At 48.7% G+C, this 19,882-nt stretch overlaps 2 protein-coding genes across 5 annotated transcripts in view; both read left to right on the plus strand.

The window, feature by feature from the left end:
• The window catches only part of CABCOCO1 (ciliary associated calcium binding coiled-coil 1), a 453,528-nt gene that overhangs the window by 17,300 nt on the left and 416,346 nt on the right, over positions 1-19,882 (plus strand). The window lies entirely within an intron of this gene.
• Positions 6,849-8,096, plus strand: LOC135058122 (putative uncharacterized protein DDB_G0294196). The gene is made up of 2 exons (XM_063963720.1): positions 6,849-6,967; positions 7,042-8,096. The coding sequence occupies exon 2, from the start codon at positions 7,050-7,052 to the stop codon at positions 7,731-7,733; it is 684 nt and encodes a 227-aa protein (XP_063819790.1). The 5' UTR covers positions 6,849-6,967; positions 7,042-7,049; the 3' UTR covers positions 7,734-8,096.

The raw sequence follows: 19,882 nt of genomic DNA on the forward strand, positions 1-19,882 counted from the left end.
CTCCAGGCTGTCTAAACAGGTCGTGTTGCCAGTCCCAGGGATCTACCGCGTAGAAGGACCCGGCAGATCGCAAGGTGGATGCTACGCTGAAATCCATTTACACGGCTTCCGGGGCTATATTACAGTCTACTATAGACTGTGCTTGGATTGCAAAAGCTATTGCCAGGTGGTCAATTACTCTGCAGGAGGAATCGACTACGATGGATAAAGGTGACGTTGATTTGTTTTTACGCCATATTCAGGATTCTGCAGCTTTCCTGGTGGATTCCATGAAGGACCTGGGTTCCATGGCTGCGGGCATCTCCTCCATGTCCGTCTCAGCTCGCAGGGGTCTCTTGCTGAGCCAATGGTCTGCGGACGCGGAATCAAGGAGGAGCGTGGAGGGCCTACCATATACAGGTCAGGCTCTCTTTGGGGAGGCGCTGGATGCGTGGATTGCCAAGGCTACCGCGGTTAAGTCTACTTTTCTCCCCTCAGCTGCACCGGCTACGAAGAAGCCTTTTACACCAGCCACGTCACAGTTCTTTCGGCCCAGGAGGTCTAGAAAGAACAAGCCTTCGAACACCTTCTTCAGAGGTGGTCGTGCCAAGGGAAAGAAACCTGCTCCCGCAGGATCCCAAGCCCAGAAGCCCGCTTCTGATACCCCTAAGTCCTCCGCATGATGGTGGATGGCTAGGCCTGGAGGAAGGTCAGGTGGGGGCAAGACTCCGACAGTTCACCCACGTCTGGGTGTCATCGGGCCAGGACCCCTGGGTACTGGATATTGTGTCCTGGGGGTACAGACTGGAGTTTCAAGATCCCCCACCTCACCGTTTCTTCAAGTCAGGCTTCCCAGCTTTGCTGGCAGACAGAACAGTTCTTCTGGAGGCCATCAGAAAATTGGTGGTGTCAGAGGTCATTGTTCCGGTTCCACCTCAGCAGTGGAACAAGGGTTATTATTCAAACCTTTTTGTGGTACCAAAACCAGATGGTTCAGTACGGCCTATTCTAAACTTGAAGCCTTTGAACCCTTATCTCAGGGAGTTCAAATTCAAGATGGAATCTCTGAGAGCTGTCATCTCAGGACTGACGGAGGGGAAGTTCCTGGTGTCGCTGGACATCAAGGATGCTTACCTCCACATTCCCATTTGGTCGCCGCATCAGGCATACCTCAGGTTTGCACTGTTGGACGATCACTATCAGTTCCAGATGCTGCCGTTTGGCCTCTCCACAGCACCGAGGATCTTCACCAAGGTGATGGCGGAGATGATGGTTCTCCTCCGCAAGCAGGGGGTGAACGTAATTCCATATCTGGACGATCTCCTGATCAAGGCATTGTCCAGGAAGAGGTTGTTGCGATCCATTGCGCTCAGGACACAGCTGCTCAGGGAGCATGGTTGGATCCTGAACCTTCCAAAGTCTCATCTGGAGCCAACAAGGAGGCTGTCTTTCCTGGGAATGATCCTCGACACGGAAGTGCAGAGGGTTTTTCTCCCAATGGAAAAAGCATTGGTGATTCAAACAATGGTCCGGGATGTCTTAAAGCCAGCCCGGGTATCGATTCATCAATGCATCCGCCTTCTAGGGAAGATGGTTGCCGTCTACGAGGCTCTGCAGTACGGCAGGTTTCATGCTCGTCCTTTTCAGCTGGACCTATTGGACCAGTGGTCGGGCTCTCACCTACACATGCACAAGAGGATACGCCTGTCTCCAAAAGCCAGGATTTCGCTCCTCTGGTGGTTACAACTGCCTCACCTTCTGGAAGGCCGAAGGTGCGGAATGCAGGACTGGATCCTTCTAACCACAGATGCAAGTCTAAGAGGTTGGGGAGCAGTCGCTCAGGGGGAAACCTTCCAAAGACGGTGGTCGGATCAGGAATCCCTACTCCCGATAAACATTCTGGAGCTAAGAGCCGTGTACAACGGCCTTCTGCAAGCAGCACACCTTCTACAGGATCGGGCTGTTCAGGTGCAGTCGGACAACGTGACCACAGTGGCCTACATAAACCTACAAGGCGGAACGAAGAGCAGGGCTGCCATGTCAGAGGTGTCAAAAATCCTCCTCTGGGCAGAAAGGCACGCGGTGGTGATGTCAGCAATCTTCATTCTGGGTGTAGACAACTGAAGCAGACTTCCTCAGCAGACACGATCTCCATCCAGGAGAGTGGGGCCTCCATCCGGAGGTGTTCCAGGAGGTAACTGGTTGGTGGGGGGTTCCTCACATAGACTTGATGGCCTCCCGCCTCAACAAGAAGCTGCGGAGGTACTGTTCAAGGTCAAAAGACCCACAGGCAGTGGTGGTGGACGCACTGGTAACACCGTGGGTGTTCACGTCAGTGTATGTGTTCCCTCCGCTGGAGTTTCAACTTGGACGTTTTCTCCTTTTCCTGCAAGCAGGGGTGGATAGGGGGCTGAGATTGGGCTCCATCAAGGTCCAGATCTCTACTTTGTCCATCTTCTTCCAAAAACAATTGGCTGTCCTCCCTGAGGTTCAGACCTTTTTGAAAGGGGTTCTGCACATCCAGCCTCCCTTTGTGGCACCAACGGCACCCTGGGATTTAGATGTGGCGTTGCAGTTCCTACAATCTGCTTGGTTTGAGCCTCTACAGGAGGCTGATCTCAAGTTTCTCACATGGAAGGCGGTCACTTTGTTGGCCTTGGCTTCTGCCCGATGCGTGTCGGATTTTGGGGGCTTTATCTTGTAAAAGCCCTTATCTGATCTTCCATGAAGACAGGGCGGAACTTAGGACTCGTCCACAGTTCCTGCCTAAGGTTGTATTGGCTTTCCATATCAACCAACCTATTGTGGTGCCAGTGACTTCTCAATTACTTCAAAGGCCTTGTATGCAGTGAGCACTTTGAAGATTTATGTGCAGAAGACGGATCGTCATAGGAAAAGTGACTCTCTGTTTGTCCTCTATGATCCCAAGAAGATTGGGTGTCCTGCTTCTAAGCAGTCGATTTCACGCTGGATCAGGTTCACCATCCAGCATGCATATTCTACAGCAGAATTGTAAGGTGGGCTCTTCCTGGACGGCTGCCCGGGGTGTCTCGGCTGTGCAACTCTGCTGAGCGGCTACTTGGTCTGGGTCGAACACGTTTGCCATGTTTTACAAGTTCGGCACTTTGGCCTCTGATGACCTCAAGTTTGGTCTAGCAGTGTTGCAAGAGCCTCCGTGCTCTCCCTCCCGTACTGGGAGCTTTGGTACATCCCCATGGTACTAATATGGACCCCAGCATCCTCTAGAGAAGAAAATCGTAAGAGAAAATAGGATTTTAATTACCTACCGGTAAATCCTTTTCTCGTAGTCCGTAGAGGATGCTGGGCACCCGCCCAGCGCTGCGTTTTCTTGCGTTGGTTTTATAGTTCAGTACTGCCTGGTTCCTAGGTAAGTTCTGCGTTATTTGCTGTTTCAGCTGTTGCTGAGTTTTTCCGGCATGTTAGCCGGTTTTGCATGTTGTGTGAGCTGGTGTGATTCTCGCCACTATCTGTGTAATTCCTTCTCTCAAAGTATGTCATCTCCTCGGGCACCATTTCTGGACTGAGTCTGGTGGGAGGGGCATAGAGGGAGGAGCCAGCCCACACTATTAAACTCTTAAAGTGCCAATGGCTCCTGGTGGACCCGTCTATACCCATGGTACTAATATGGACCCCAGTAGGTAATTAAAATCCTTTTTTCTCCCTAGTTAATAATAATATAGGTAGATATAATAAACCCAGGAGAAATAAAATGACTGTCCGCTACAGTATAAGCCTGAGTCCTAGCTGCCGCTGTACCCTATGGCTCCTTAAACTTCCACAACGTATCCTTGATCCAGTGGTGGAACTAGAGAGTGGTGGGCCTAGGTGCATTAGCATCCCACCCCCACACACCCCACCCCTTGCACCCCCCAGCATCTATACCCTGATTTTGAGTGTGCCACTCTGAAAAGTATGGGACATTTAGAGGGCTGAACATTTAAGTTTTAATATAACACAAGTAAAGTTTAAAATGTATACATGTGCCATCAGAGCCACATTTGCCTCTTTCTATGCCATCAGACCCTTCCTCCGCAGGACACCAGCATTTGTCACACATGTCCCCATGCTCACCAGCTACCGACAGTAGTGCTCCTTATTCACATTATGCCACACATTATGAGCCGAAATTCACATTATGCCACACAGTATGAGCCAAGTTCACATTATTGGGTATATGCAATTCCGGACGAATTGCGCCTTTTTTTCGACTGTTTTAGGATTCAACACTACTCGACAGCCGAAACCCTCCACCTGGGACCATGAATTCGACATATTCAATACATAACTAATTCGACACTCCCCTTGTCGAATAACGGACCAATCGTCGAGTAGTGGGCGTCCTGGATTCAACTTCCCGCCGTTTGAAGCCCTTCTTTGCTGCGTGCTCAGCAGCCATTTTGTGAACCTGCAGAGAGGTGTGTGGAGGTGCAGAGCTAGCAAATTGGTTGTTGTTTGCTGTGGTATCATTTGTACACCCAGCAGGCTTTAATCCAGGACGGACAGGATACCTGTTACCCCGGAGGAGAGTAGTTTTTGGAGCGATTTCTACATTTGTAGGTAAGTACCACATGTGGTCTGGCGTTGCATGTATGTGTTTGTATAGTGGGGGGGTGCCATGAGGTGTACATGTGGCGTTGCTTTGGGGTGTTTGGGGTATGTATATGTGTGCAGGTATGTGTATATAGGTCCTGTTTGGATTGCTGCAGGTCCTGCTTGTATCGCTGCATGTTTTTTTTTTTTTGGAGTTTTGTGTTTGGGGGTAGTTTTTCACGTTTTTTTTTCTATAAAATGTTTTTTTGGGTCATGCTTTTGCATTGTTGTACCTCCAGCATGTGCAGGGATGCTTTTTGGCTTGTTTGGGGTGACTTTTGAGCGTGTCGGTATCTGCCATGTGGCCGACATGTGTTGTCGTTTGTTTCCAAAACATGTTTTTTTGCTCCTATTTTAGCACTGGTGCATCCCTGCACATGCTGGAGGTACTTTTTGGCTTGTTTGGGGTGACTTTGAGCGTGTCGGTATCAGCCATGTGGCCGACATGTGTTGTCGTTTGTTTCCAAAACATTTTTTTATTGCTCCTTTTTTAGCACTGGTTGACCTCCAGCATGTGCAGGGATGCTTGTATTGGGGTTTTGGCTTAGGTTTTTTTCAATTTTTTTGTTATTGTTGTGTTTGGTCCTGCTTGAGCACTGGGGTCCCAGCAGCATGACGTGTGGTTGCATGTAATTATGTAATGTGTGTTAAATTTGTAAAAATAATTTTTCTTTTTACAACAGAGATGTCCCGGGACAAGCGGCCCCGATACCCCCCTTCCCCCAACCCCTCAGAAGAATTTTCCCTGCACAGCAATGAGGAGTGGGAGCGGACCCAGGAGGAGGATACGACCGACCAGGCATGCAGTGACCATCCGCAGTCGTCAAGGGACCAAAGGGAGAAGCAAAAGAAAAAGAAAAGGCCAGGAAAGGTAATTACTGTCAACACCTGCAGACAAATAGCATCCAACTTGACACACCCTAGTTTGCGCACTGCCATGCACACCTACAGGTATCTTTGCGCACTGCCAGGGATACTGACACACTCACAGGTACATACCGATCTTATTAAATGCATGTTTTTTTTATCCCTAAAGGCAAGAAGCCAGCCAGAGGATCAGTCGGAGGAGGAAGCCTCTGGTGAAGACGCAGGACAGAAGAAGCCGCGTGGACCCAGATACACTGAGGCGGAAAACTGTGCCCTAGTGGATGGCGTCGACAGGTCCTACGACGTTCTGTATGGACCAAGGGCACAGACCACAGCAGCTAAGACCAAGCGAAACATCTGGGATGTCATCGCGAGACAAGTCACTGCAGTATCTGGAAACCGCCGGAGCACCAGAAACTGCATGAAGCGGTACAGTGATTGCCGCAGACCTACCAAGAAGAAGATGGGGATTCAGCGCCAACATGAGACAGCTACGGGAGGTGGTCCGGCTCTCAATCTGAAGTGGCTACCCTGGGAGAACGTTATTAAAAGGCGCATGAACCCTGTCATGGTCCAAGGAGTTCGCGGAGGTGTGGACTCCAGCAGTCCTGCTGGCTTTCCCAAGGAGGAAGAACCGCCCAGAAGACGGGAGACAAGCAGTGCAAAAGGAGGCCTGATGGTAAGAATACATTCAGATGAGCTGTACTAAATCTTTTTTTTTATTTATTTGCTAATGTGTTTGTTCTTTTTCCACAGACACGCCTGCCCAGAGGACATCACCTGTGCACGGGACATCGCCAGCGCGCGGACCATCATCTGCGCAGCAAGCATCAGCAGCGCGCAGATCATCACCTGCGCGCCACACATCGTCAGCGCGCAGAAAGTCACCTGCGCGCAGAACGTCATCAGCGCGCAGAAAGTCACCTGCGCGCCAGACATCATCAGCGCGCAGACCATCACCTGCGCGTCAGACATCAGCGCGCAGAACGTCACCTGCGCGCCAGACACCATCGGCGACCACACCACCAGCTGGGCGCCAAACTATATCTCCTGTGCGCAGGCCATCACCAGCTCGTCATCTCTCCAGGAGCTCTGGGACTGTGACCGAAGAGCCTCAACAAGACACTACCCTTGTGGACCCATCACCCGAACTGTTTGAGTCAACAGGGTTAACGGACAAGACTTTTCTTGGGTTTGAAGACAGCCGTGCAGACGTATCCAGCCATACCCTTGAAAAGTCTCCAGAATTGAGGACAAGTGAAGCTCCTGGAGCAGCGGTACCACAGGATGGAGAAGGTTTTTATTTTTGGGGTTTTTTTGGGGGGGAGGGGTCGCCATTTTTGTATAGTTTATAAACTTTATTTTTTTTTTCTTCTTTTGCAAACAGAGGTGCCACGGACCAGCAGCGGACTTGCGTCGGGGATTGGTCCCTTCTTCAGGCCGGATCTCCTACAGGATTCGTCGGACGACGAGGTGGAAGTGCAGCAGCCCGCTGTTTCTACATCCCTGTGTGATTAATTATCAAATTGTGAGCCTTCAAACAAATGTATGAATGTGTATACTAATTTCTAATTTTCTTTTCAGCTGCACAAATGCAATTGGTGGCAGACGTACAGGAAGGGCAGGATCCCTCAAATGTTCAGAGGGTACACACCCTGGCAGCAGAGATGACTGCCCGCCAGGATAACTACACGAATGTCGTTGAAATCAGACTGGACGCCATTGAGAAGACAATGGAGAAGATGGCAAACGGTCTGGTTGAAATGCAAAAGGCTCTTGCCGACAGCAAGGCAGAAACGCAAAAGACCAGACAAGAAGATCACAGGGAGACTATGGACATCCTTCAAGTTCTGGCCACATCCATCAACCGGCTGGTGGATAACACATCATGCCTGGCACACAGCTTTGACAGCATGTCGGAGAGCCAACGACATTCGGCAGCCAGCCACCAGATCATCGCAACCACACTGCAGATGATGTACGATAAGCTCCCAGAGCCAGATCATCAACACGCTGGTGAACCACCACATCCACCATCACAAGCCACACGGACGCCTCCTGCCCTTCCTCCACTACCATCCTGGTATGGACGGTCACAGCTGTACCAAGGATATACAGGGATGCACCCCACCTACCAGATGCCTCCACCACCAACATCGGCTGCATCATCTACACCAGCACGGCCACCGAGGCCAAGTCAACGCACTCCACAGCCGCCAAGGGCATCGATGCCCCATCAGGAGGAAGAAGAGGATCCGGACGGACAACCACCATAAGCCCGGTCGTATTGTTTTATTATTTACTCTTTATGTTTTTCATGTTTCCCTTTCTCCGCCTCCCATTAGTTTTTTTTTTCTTACTATTGTTTTATATTTGTGTTGGGCTCCCCCACCCCCGACCGGATACTACCAAGGAGCTTTATGTCTAGACATACATGTGCGGGCATGTATGCGGGCGCATGTGGTAACTGATGAAAGCTCCTTGTGGTTACATATATGATGGGCCAAAGAGCTATTCTGATACCACTTTTTTTTTTAAAAACAAACTCCTTTTTGTATTGGTGTAAATTAGGCTTTCACTGTTGTGTGAATTTACTATTCACTAGTGTTTATTTTTGGCTTCTTCATAGGATTGGGTGGAAAATTGAAGTGGACGGCGTAGTTCGTGTTGTACGTACCAAGGTGAGTAAAGCCATGTTTCAATGTATATATTCAAGAAACTTTGGACCGCCTGCCCTTGGGGAACAACACAGTCCAGCAATGGGTCATGCTGGACTGTGTGGTTCCACAAGTGCAGCCGTGTGTCCAAGTGCTGAACACTGACACCACTCTGCCACTTTGAACCGCCTGCCCTTAGGGAACAACACAGTCCAGCAATGGGTCATGCTGGACTGTGTGATTCCACAAGTGCAGCCATGTCAAAGTGCTGGACACTGACACCACTCTGCCACTTTGGACCGCCTGACCTTGGGGAACAACACAGTCCAGCAATGGGTCATGCTGGACTGTGTGGTTCCACAAGTGCAGCCGTGTCAAAGTGCTGACCACTGTCTTGACTCTGCCACTTTGGACCGCCTGACCTTGGGGAACAACACAGTCCAGCAATGGGTCACGCTGGACTGTGTGGTTCCACAAATGTTCTTGGGAAAGGAATGAACATGACATCATTAGTGTCTTTACTTAATATGGAATTTCTTTTTTTTTTCACAGATATCTTCACAAGAAAAGAATGTAAAGAAGAACAAACACTACTTTTTTTGTTTTATTACATTTTATTTTTTAATCCAAAATAAAATACAATTATATTTCTTCAATAATTTTTTAAAATTAGAAGTTTTGTGTGTATTTCTTTAAATTATTAGTAAATAAAATGTAAAATATGGCATTTCAGAGATGCATTGGTATTGTGTTAGGTCCCCCATGGTACATCAGGGGAACTGTCGTGTCCCTTCACATCCACGCAACTTGGGAAGGATACTCTGCAAGACCTGTGGAAGAGAATAGTATGAGGTTCCAGGTATTTGTGTCATCCAAAGACAAGGTACAAGCAGGTTACATCGGCCTTTGTCCCAAATGCAACCCTCCGGCACTTGAGAAACTACACATCCAAGCATTCCCTGACACATCGTAAGCATTGCTGTGTCAGGGCATGATTGGATGTGCAGTTTTGCAAATGCCGGAGGGCTGCACTTTGGACATGCCGGGGTTACTTGGTCAAGAGGGAGTTTTGGGCAATACATCTCACCTGAGGGGGGTTGTCTGCTACATGGCGGAGGTTCAGGTCCACATCACAAGTAGGTCGCCCATGGTACATCAGGGGAACTGTCGTGTCCCTTCACATCCACGCAACTTGGGAAGGATACTCCGCAAGACCTGTGGAAGAGAATTGTATGAGGTTCCAAGTATTTGTGTCATCCAAAGACAAGGTACAAGCAGGTTACATCGGCCTTTGTCCCAAATGCAACCCTCCGGCACTTGAGAAACTACACATCCAAGCATTCCCTGACACAGCGTAAGCATTGCTGTGTCAGGGCATGATTGGATGTGCAGTTTTGCAAATGCCGGAGGGCTGCACTTTGGACATGCCGGGGTTACTTGGTCAAGAGGGAGTTTTGGGCAATACATCTCACCTGAGGGGGGTTGTCTGCTACATGGTGGAGGTTCCGGTCCACATCACAAGTAGGTCACCCATGGTACAGCAGGGGAACTGTCCGGTCCCTTCAAATCCAGGCTGGTTCCTGCAAATCGGGAAGGATACTCCACAAGACCTGCGGAAGAGAATAAGGAGGTAATTTGAGAGTGTTTCCTCCACCCTGGGAAAGAACAAAAGTTGCCAGCAACACTGCGCATATACACAGGTTACTCAGACAAGATGGAGTTTTGGCCAATACATCTCACCTGAAAGAGTGTCTCTAACATGGCGGTGGTTCAGGTCCACATCACAAGTAGGACGTCCATGGTAGAGTGGGGGTAAACTGGTCCAATACTGGAGTGGCTTTGCAGAAGTGTATCCTGGGTAAAACTGTTGAATCATGGGTACATTCCCCTCAGCAGAGTGAAGAAAAAAATATTCTTTTTAAAAATCTATTAAAAAATACTTGTGGATCAAAAATTGACAAACCAAGTAGATAATCCATTCAAATATAAATAGATATGCTATTATCAATCCAAAGAGCTAAAAAAATATATGTTTTAACATTTTTTAATCAGCTCTCGCCAGCAAAGTGAGGTGGAATGAAATTGACGAAATTACTGTCGAAAAGCACTGTTGTCGAATCGAAATTCTTCAATTGAATATACTTTTGTCGAAAAGCCGTATTTTGACCATTGCAGACATGTCAAAATTTGAAAATGTCGATTTGCAAAAAGTCGAATCTGAAACGGCAGGTATTTTGACGAAAAGTACTGTATTGCATTGTCGAATCCAATTCGACAGGTTTTTTAGTCGAAAATGCCCCGTTTTTTCGACATTTTCATGAATTTGACCGCAATTGCATATACCCCTATGCCACACAGTATGAGCCAAATTCACATTATGCCTCACAGTATGAGCCAAATTCACATTATGCCTCACAGTATGAGCCAGATTCACATTATGCCTCTCACAGTGACAGACAGTACTGCTGAACAACCGCGGGCTGATTCATTAAGTCAGTGGGCTTGATTCAATTCTAAGCGTGTTGAATAGAGCCGGGATTTAGGTCCCGGGGCAATTCAATACAATGCGCTGTGACACCTGACGACGGGATTTCTTCTAGCACCCCTGGAGGGGTGTGAGCAGAAATGCGACAAAAGTGCCGGCGCAATGCTGATTTCTGCCCTTAGCGCATCACAAACAGCATTGCGCCGGGTACTTAAGTAGGAGAAAGGCAGTTCTCCTGACAAAACACCCTGTTAAGTCCGGGAGAACGGGCATTCTCCGACTTACCACTGCGCTGTATTGAATAGCCTTGGGAGCTAATTCCCAGCGCTATTCAACTCGCTTAGAATTGAATCGAGCCCAATGAATTTTAATTTGTCCTCCGGCTCCATCCTAAGCGGAATTTTATATGCAGCTCTTCCAAAGCGGCATTGGCGTGGCACATGAGAGAGAGAGCATGGGCGGGTGCGAGGGCATGACATCATCGTGTCACATCACGCAGTTAGAGGCGAAGCCTGGAGGAGGTTTACACATACCCATGATTAACCCGTGCGCCCGGCAGTCTAGCAGCCAGTAATACAGTCCTGACCGGCAGGGTAATAATGATTGAAATAATTATTTTAATTAATCTCCTGCCTCTCTCAGTGGGGTTTTCTTACTGTATGCTCTGCAGACAATGGGGCTGATGCGGAATTGGATAGAAGATAGGAATAGTGACTTACTGTCTGTCTCAGTGAGAGAGACTCTTCTAAACTGCCTCAGTGTCCTCTGGCGGTGGCTCCAAGTACCCATGAGAGAGACGCTGCGCTGTGGAGGATTGAGAGCGAGGGTGGGAGGTGAGCACGGGTGGGAGGAGAATGCAGGCATGTGGGAGGACAGCATGAGCTGGTGCACGGTGTGACACCATTACGTCACATCGCGAGGAGACATCAGTCCCCCCAGTGAGGCCGCCGGCCAGTAAAGTGCTCGCACTTAGCATATATTAGTACCGGGCGCGGGGCACAGTAATGAGCTGCAGCCTAGGCTCCGATCATAAACTCGGCAATCACTGTGCTGCAGCAGGTGTGGAGTGTGGAGGAGTGCCGGTGCTGGACATTAGGAGGTACCAGTGTGCACCATGCACCCCCCCTGCGCATGCCTATGTCAATAGTCAATAGGTCGACCATTAATGGTCGACATGCATTAGGTTGACATTGTCAAAATGTCGACATGTAAAAGGTTTACAGGTTCAAAAAGTTGACATGACAATGTTTTTTTTTTTTTTTTTTCATTTTTAAAAACTTTTTCATACTTTACCATCCATGTGGGCTACGATTGGGAATGGTAACCCTGCCCTAGCATGGCCAGTGAAATGAGCCATGCAAAGGGACGCAGTACACTAATGGAGCTTTTTTTGTGGCAGAAATGTGACAAAACACCCCTTTTGACCCTGTTGACCTTTTTTCTATGTTGGCCTTTTCTACTTTCTACCTATTGAATGTTGTGCTTTTGACCTTGTTGATTTTTGCATTTCTACCATTTGGAGTCAACCTATAGACTGTCGACCTTTTTAGTGCAGATCTAATGATCCACACCCCTGTCAAATGGCTTAAAAAATCTACAAGTGGCCAAACACTTCTTCGTGGGTCATAGTCTATAAAATTACATGTTGCTCCATTTACCACATCCCCTTCGCTTAGGTGAGGCATACTTACCTACTTTGAAAGAGCATAAAAGAGAGTACACGGACGTGTACTGCTTCATGAGCGTCATGTCATAAAAATAACTTGCATCCAAATGTAAATGAGCCCAAAAGCAGTTAGTAAGATCTTCTTATTGATGAAAAGATACTGATATTTTTCAAGGCTTGCTTGTGTATTGTGTTTTGCAAGTAGTTCCACGTAAGTGGCCGCAAGAAAACGTAAAAAAAATAATATATGCAGCCTTAGGGATAATTGTGCCTTATAACCAGTGCAGGGAGATGGCACTACTGATCTCGTCTGAATGTACACAAACAGTATCTATTTCCCCCCCTGAGAATATAACAGCTACATAAAGGGGGAAAGGTGCAATCAGGGAGATTGCTAGACTCTTCAGGGAGTCAGGGAGATTGCTACTATGTCAGGGAAGTTGGAAAGTAGGAGGTGAAGGGGAAAATTGTTGTAAATGGTATTTACAGTAAATAGATCTACATGTTTAACTCAATTGTTCCTTATAGCTTAAACAGTTTCACCTAACATGGGGCCTTGATTCAGATAAGTATGTATTCCCGATGGTTTACGTACAAATCCAATGTTTGCGTGTCTGCGCAGGTGTAATCACTCGCAACCCCCCCATTAGCTATAGCATGATTGACATACATTTGAACGGTGGAGCTGGTGCATCGACTGGGTCCATTTTACAAAACAGGGTCATGTCACCCCCATTTCTCTGACGTCCTAGTGGATGCTGGGACTCCGTCAGGACCATGGGGATTAGCGGCTCCGCAGGAGACACGGCACAAAAATAAAAGCTTTAGGACTAGGTGGTGTGCACTGGCTCCTCCCCCTATGACCCTCCTCCAAGCCTCAGTTAGGTTTTTGTGCCCGTCCGAGCAGGGTGCAATCTAGGTGGCTCTCCTAAAGAGCTGCTTAGAAAAAGTTATTAGGTTTTTTATTTTCAGTGAGTCCTGCTGGCAACAGGCTCACTGCAACGAGGGACTTAGGGGAGAAGAAGTGAACTCACCTGCGTGCAGGATGGATTGGCTTCTTAGGCTACTGGACACCATTAGCTCCAGAGGGATCGAACACAGGCCCAGCCATGGAGTCCGGTCCCGGAGCCGCGCCGCCGACCCCCTTGCAGATGCCGAAAAGTGAAGAGGTCCAGAAACCGGCGGCAGAAGACTTTTCAGTCTTCATGAGGTAGCGCACAGCACTGCAGCTGTGCGCCATTGTTGTCAGCACACTTCACACCAGCGGTCACTGAGGGTGCAGGGCGCTGGGGGGGGGCGCCCTGGGCAGCAATGATAATACCTTGTTCTGGCTAAAAATACATCACATATAGCCCCTGGGGCTATATGGATGTATTTAACCCCTGCCAGGTCTCACAAACACCGGGAGAAGAGCCCGCCGAAATAGGGGGCGGGGCCTATCTCCTCAGCACACAGCGCCATTTTCCTGCACAGCTCCGCTGCGAGGAAGGCTCCCAGGACTCTCCCCTGCACTGCACTACAGAAACAGGGTAAAAAAAACAGAGAGGGGGGGCACTTTTTTGGCGATATTGATATATTAAGCTGCTATAAAGGAAACAACACTTCTGTAGGGTTGTTCCTATATATTTATAGCGCTTGGGTGTGTGCTGGCAAACTCTCCCTCTGTCTCCCCAAAGGGCTAGTGGGGTCCTGTCTTCGATAAGAGCATTCCCTGTGTGTCTGCTGTGTGTCGGTACGTGTGTGTCGACATGTATGAGGACGATGTTGGTGTGGAGGCGGAGCAATTGCCGGTAATGGTGATGTCACCCCCTAGGGAGTCGACACCGGAATGGATGGCTTTGTTTATGGAATTACGTGATAATGTCAGCACGTTACAAAAATCAGTTGACGACATGAGACGGCCGGCAAACCAGTTAGTACCTGTCCAGGCGTCTCAGACACCGTCAGGGGCTGTAAAACGCCCTTTACCTCAGTCGGTCGACACAGACCCAGACACGGACACCGAATCTAGTGTCGACGGTGAAGAAACAAACGTATTTTCCAGTAGGGCCACACGTTATATGATCACGGCAATGAAGGAGGCTTTGCATATCTCGGATACTGCAAGTACCACAAAAAGGGGTATTATGTGGGGTCTGAAAAAACTACCTGTAGTTTTTCCTGAATCAGAGGAATTGAATGAAGTGTGTGATGAAGCGTGGGTTAACCCCGATAGAAAACTGCTAATTTCAAAGAAGTTATTGGCATTATATCCTTTCCCGCCAGAGGTTAGGGCGCGCTGGGAAACACCCCCTAGGGTGGATAAGGCACTCACACGCTTATCAAAACAAGTGGCGTTACCGTCTCCTGAAACGGCCGCCCTCAAGGATCCAGCTGATAGGAGGCTGGAAACTACCCTGAAAAGTATATACACTCATACTGGTGTTATACTGCGACCAGCCATCGCCTCAGCATGGATGTGCAGTGCTGGGGTGGTTTGGTCGGATTCCCTGACTGAAAATATTGATACCCTGGATAGGGACAGTATTTTATTGACTATAGAGCAATTAAAGGATGCTTTTCTTTATATGCGAGATGCTCAGAGGGATATTTGCACTCTGGCATCGAGAGTAAGTGCGATGTCCATATCTGCCAGAAGAAGTTTATGGACGCGACAGTGGTCAGGTGATGCGGATTCCAAACGGCATATGGAAGTATTGCCGTATAAAGGGGAGGAATTATTTGGGGTCGGTCTATCGGATTTGGTGGCCACGGCAACAGCCGGGAAATCCACCTTTTTACCTCAGGTCCCCTCCCAACAGAAAAAGACACCGTCTTTTCAGCCGCAGTCCTTTCGTTCCTATAAGAACAAGCGGGCAAAAGGACAGTCATATCTGCCCCGAGGCAAAGGAAAGGGTAAGAGAGTGCACCAAGCAGCTCCCTCCCAGGAGCAGAAGCCCTCCCCGGCTTCTGCAAAGCCCTCAGCATGACGTTGGGGCTTTACAAGCGGACTCAGGGGCGGTGGGGGGTCGACTCAAGAATTTCAGCGCACAGTGGGCTCACTCACAGGTGGACCCCTGGATCCTGCAGGTAGTATCTCAGGATTACAGGTTGGAATTCGAGAAGTCTCCCCCTCGCCGGTTCCTAAAGTCTGCTCTGCCAACGTCTCCCTCAGACAGGGCGACGGTATTGGAAGCCATTCACAAGCTGTATTCTCAGCAGGTGATAGTCAAGGTACCCCTCCTACAACAGGGAAAGGGGTATTATTCCACACTATTTGTGGTACCGAAGCCGGACGGCTCGGTAAGACCTATTCTAAATCTGAAATCTTTGAACCTGTACATACAAAAATTCAAGTTCAAGATGGAGTCACTCAGTGATAGCGAATCTGGAAGAAGGGGACTTTATGGTGTCCCTGGACATCAAGGATGCTTACCTGCATGTCCCAATTTGCCCTTCACATCAAGGGTACCTCAGGTTCGTGGTGCAAAACTGTCATTATCAGTTTCAGACGCTGCCGTTTGGATTGTCCACGGCACCTCGGGTCTTTACCAAGGTAATGGCCGAAATGATGTTTCTTCTGCGAAGAAAAGGCGTATTAATTATCCCTTACTTGGACGATCTCCTGATAAGGGCAAGGTCCAGAGAACAGCTGGAGGACGTAGTAGCACTAACCCAAGTAGTGCTGCAACAGCACGGGTGGATTCTGAGTTTTCCAAAATCTCAATTGACCCCGACGACACGTCTGCTGTTCCTGGGAATAATTCTGGACACGGTTCAGAAAAAGGTGTTTCTTCCGGAGGAGAAAGCCAGGGAGTTATCCGAACTTGTCAGGAACCTCCTAAAACCAGGAAAAGTGTCTGTGCATCAATGCACAAGAGTCCTGGGAAAAATGGTGGCTTCTTACGAAGCGATTCCATTCGGCAGATTCCACGCACGAACTTTTCAGTGGGATCTGCTGGACAAATGGTCCGGATCGCATCTGCAGATGCATCAGCGGATAACTTTGTCTCCACGGACAAGGGTGTCTCTTCTGTGGTGGTTGCAGAGTGCTCATCTGTTAGAGGGCCGCAGATTCGGCATACAGGACTGGGTCCTGGTGACCACGGATGCCAGTCTGAGAGGCTGGGGAGCGGTCACACAGGGAAGAAACTTCCAGGGAGTGTGGTCAAGCCTGGAGATGTCTCTTCACATAAATATACTGGAGCTAAGAGCGATTTACAATGTTCTAAGCCTGGCAAAACCCCTGCTTCAGGGTCAGCCGGTGTTGATCCAGTCGGACAACATCACGGCAGTCGCCCACATAAAACAGACAGGGCGGCACAAGAAGCAGGAGGGCAATGGCAGAAGCTGCAAGGATTCTTCGCTGGGCGGAAGATCATGTGATAGCACTGTCAGCAGTGTTCATTCCGGGAGTGGACAACTGGGAAGCGGACTTCCTCAGCAGACACGATCTACACCCGGGAGAGTGGGGACTTCATCCAGAAGTCTTCCACATGATTGTGAACCGTTGGGAAAAACCAAAGGTGGATATGATGGCGTCCCGCCTCAACAAAAAACTGGATAGGTATTGCGCCAGGTCAAGAGAACCTCAGGCAATAGCTGTGGACGCTCTGGTAACACCGTGGGTGTTCCAGTCAGTGTATGTGTTTCCTCCTCTGCCTCTCATACCAAAAGTACTGAGAATTATACGGCAAAGGGGAGTAAGAACGATACTCGTGGCTCCGGATTGGCCAAGAAGAACTTGGTACCCGGAACTTCAGGAGATGCTCACGGAAGATCCGTGGCCTCTACCTCTAAGACGGGACCTGCTTCAGCAGGGACCGTGTCTATTCCAAGACTTACCGCGGCTGCGTTTGACGGCATGGCGGTTGAACGCCGAATTCTAAGGGAAAAAGGCATTCTGGAAGAGGTCATCCCTACCCTGGTAAAAGCCAGGAAGGAGGTGACTGCACAACATTATCACCGCATTTGGTGAAAATATGTTGCGTGGTGTGAGGCCAGGAAGGCCCCGACGGAGGAATTTCAACTGGGTCGATTCCTACATTTCCTGCAAACAGGATTGTCTATGGGCCTCAAATTAGGGTCCATTAAGGTTCAAATTTCGGCCCTGTCGATTTTCTTCCAGAAAGAATTGGCTTCAGTTCCTGAAGTCCAGACTTTTGTAAAAGGAGTACTACATATACAGCCCCCGGTTGTGCCCCCAGTGGCTCCGTGGGATCTTAATGTAGTTTTGGATTTTCTCAAATCCCATTGGTTTGAGCCACTCAAATCGGTGGATTTTAAATATCTTACATGGAAAGTAACCATGCTACTGGCCCTGGCTTCAGCCAGGAGAGTGTCAGAATTGGCGGCTTTATAAAAGCCCATATCTGATTTTCCATTCGGACAGGGCAGAACTGCGGACGCGTCCTCAGTTTCTGCCTAAGGTGGTTTCAGTGTTTCACCTGAACCAGCCTATTGTGGTGCCTGCGGCTACTAGCGATTTGGAGGATTCCAAGTTGCTGGACGTTGTCAGGGCATTGAAAATATATATTTCAAGGACGGCTGGAGTCAGAAAATCTGACTCGCTGTTTATACTGTATGCACCCAACAAGCTGGGTGCTCCTGCTTCTAAGCAGACGATTGCTCGTTGGATTTGTAGCACAATTCAACTTGCACATTCTGTGGCAGGCCTGCCACAGCCTAAATCTATCAAGGCCCATTCCACAAGGAAGGTGGGCTCATCTTGGGCGGCTGCCCGAGGGGTCTCGGCATTACAACTCTGCCGAGCAGCTACGTGGTCGGGGGAGAACACGTTTGTAAAATTCTACAAATTTGATACCCTGGCTAAAGAGGACCTGGAGTTCTCTCATTCGGTGCTGCAGAGTCATCCGCACTCTCCCGCCCGTTTGGGAGCTTTGGTATAATCCCCATGGTCCTGACGGAGTCCCAGCATCCACTAGGACGTCAGAGAAAATAAGATTTTACTTACCGATAAATCTATTTCTCGTAGTCCGTAGTGGATGCTGGGCGCCCATCCCAAGTGCGGATTGTCTGCAATACTTGTACATAGTTATTGTTACAAAAAAATCAGGTTGTTATTGTTGTGAGCCGTCTGTTCAGAGGCTCCTACGTTTGTCATACTGTTAACTGGGTTCAGATCACAGGTTGTACAGTGTGATTGGTGTGGCTGGTATGAGTCTTACCCGGGATTCAAAATCCTTCCTTATTGTGTACGCTCGTCCGGGCACAGTATCCTAACTGAGGCTTGGAGGAGGGTCATAGGGGGAGGAGCCAGTGCACACCACCTAGTCCTAAAGCTTTTATTTTTGTGCCCTGTCTCCTGCGGAGCCGCTAATCCCCATGGTCCTGACGGAGTCCCAGCATCCACTACGGACTACGAGAAATAGATTTATCGGTAAGTAAAATCTTATTTTTGTAGGTGTGTCGAGCTCATGGTTTGTGTTGTTTGACACAGACTTCCTGGACCCAGCTGGCCGGTTCCAATGGCCTGTCTGAGTAAATCTCAGCTTCCACAGACAGGTCAAGGGCTACGACCAACACAGGGGGTAATTCCAAGTTGACCGCAGCAGGATTTTTGATAACAATTGGGCAAAACCATGTGCACTGCAGGGGAGGCAGATATAACATGTGCAGAAAGAGTTAGATTTGGGTGGGTTATTTTATTTCTGTGCAGGGTAAATACTGGCTGCTTTATTTTTACCCTGCAATTTAGATTGCAGATTGAACACACCCCACCCAAATCTAACTCTCTCTGCACATGTTATATCTGCCTCCCCTGCAGTGCACATGGTTTTGCCCAATTGCTAACAAAAATCCTGCTGCGATCAACTTGGAATTACCCCCAAAGTGTGGTCCAATGCTGCAACTGCGAATAAAGCACCAGGATGGCAAATGCATGCAGGAAGCATCTATTCCCTTCAGACGCCTCCTGCAGCATTTGCATGTAATTTGTACCTTATTGCACAGCCATTTCCTTGCAGCTGTGCAATAAAGTACAAATCAGAATCAGGCCTATTGCTATAAAAATATTAGTAATATAGACACAGCAAAATGGCACCGATGGCCACAAGGTGAGTAAATTCAGTGGGTGCAAAATGTATGGTGTAAGCCCCATACTGCAGCCATTATTTATACACCACCAAGCCAGGACAGTGATTCCGAAAAGAGGCTGTCTGTGTGAAGCACCCACAGTACAACCATTTGCTGGGAGTTATGTTTGAGACATCTGTATGGCTGGATCTCTAATTGTGTGGCTACCTTTTTGCTGTTAGATGAATGTGATGCCATGAAGTTACAGTACAGATGTGCTAATCCTCATCCTAGCCGCCGTTGCTATTCGCAGCGATTTGGTCACTATAAGTGTGCACGTGAATGGGCCCCACAGGGAATGTATTATGCGTTCATACCTGCGACTGTTTGTGGCCAGCTGCGAACAGTTATTGTGATGCATGCAAACGCATTGCGACAAATATGAGCGAGGACCCATCTGTATATGCTACCGCAATTACAGTTTCTCTGACGTCCTAGTGGATGCTGGGAACTCCGAAAGGACCATGGGGCATAGCGGCTCCGCAGGAGACTGGGCACAACTAAAGAAAGCTTTTAGGTCACCTGGTGTGCACTGGCTCCTCC

The sequence above is a fragment of the Pseudophryne corroboree genome, chromosome 3, assembly GCF_028390025.1.
Source record: "Pseudophryne corroboree isolate aPseCor3 chromosome 3, aPseCor3.hap2, whole genome shotgun sequence".
In the NCBI taxonomy this organism is placed as follows: domain Eukaryota; kingdom Metazoa; phylum Chordata; class Amphibia; order Anura; family Myobatrachidae; genus Pseudophryne; species Pseudophryne corroboree.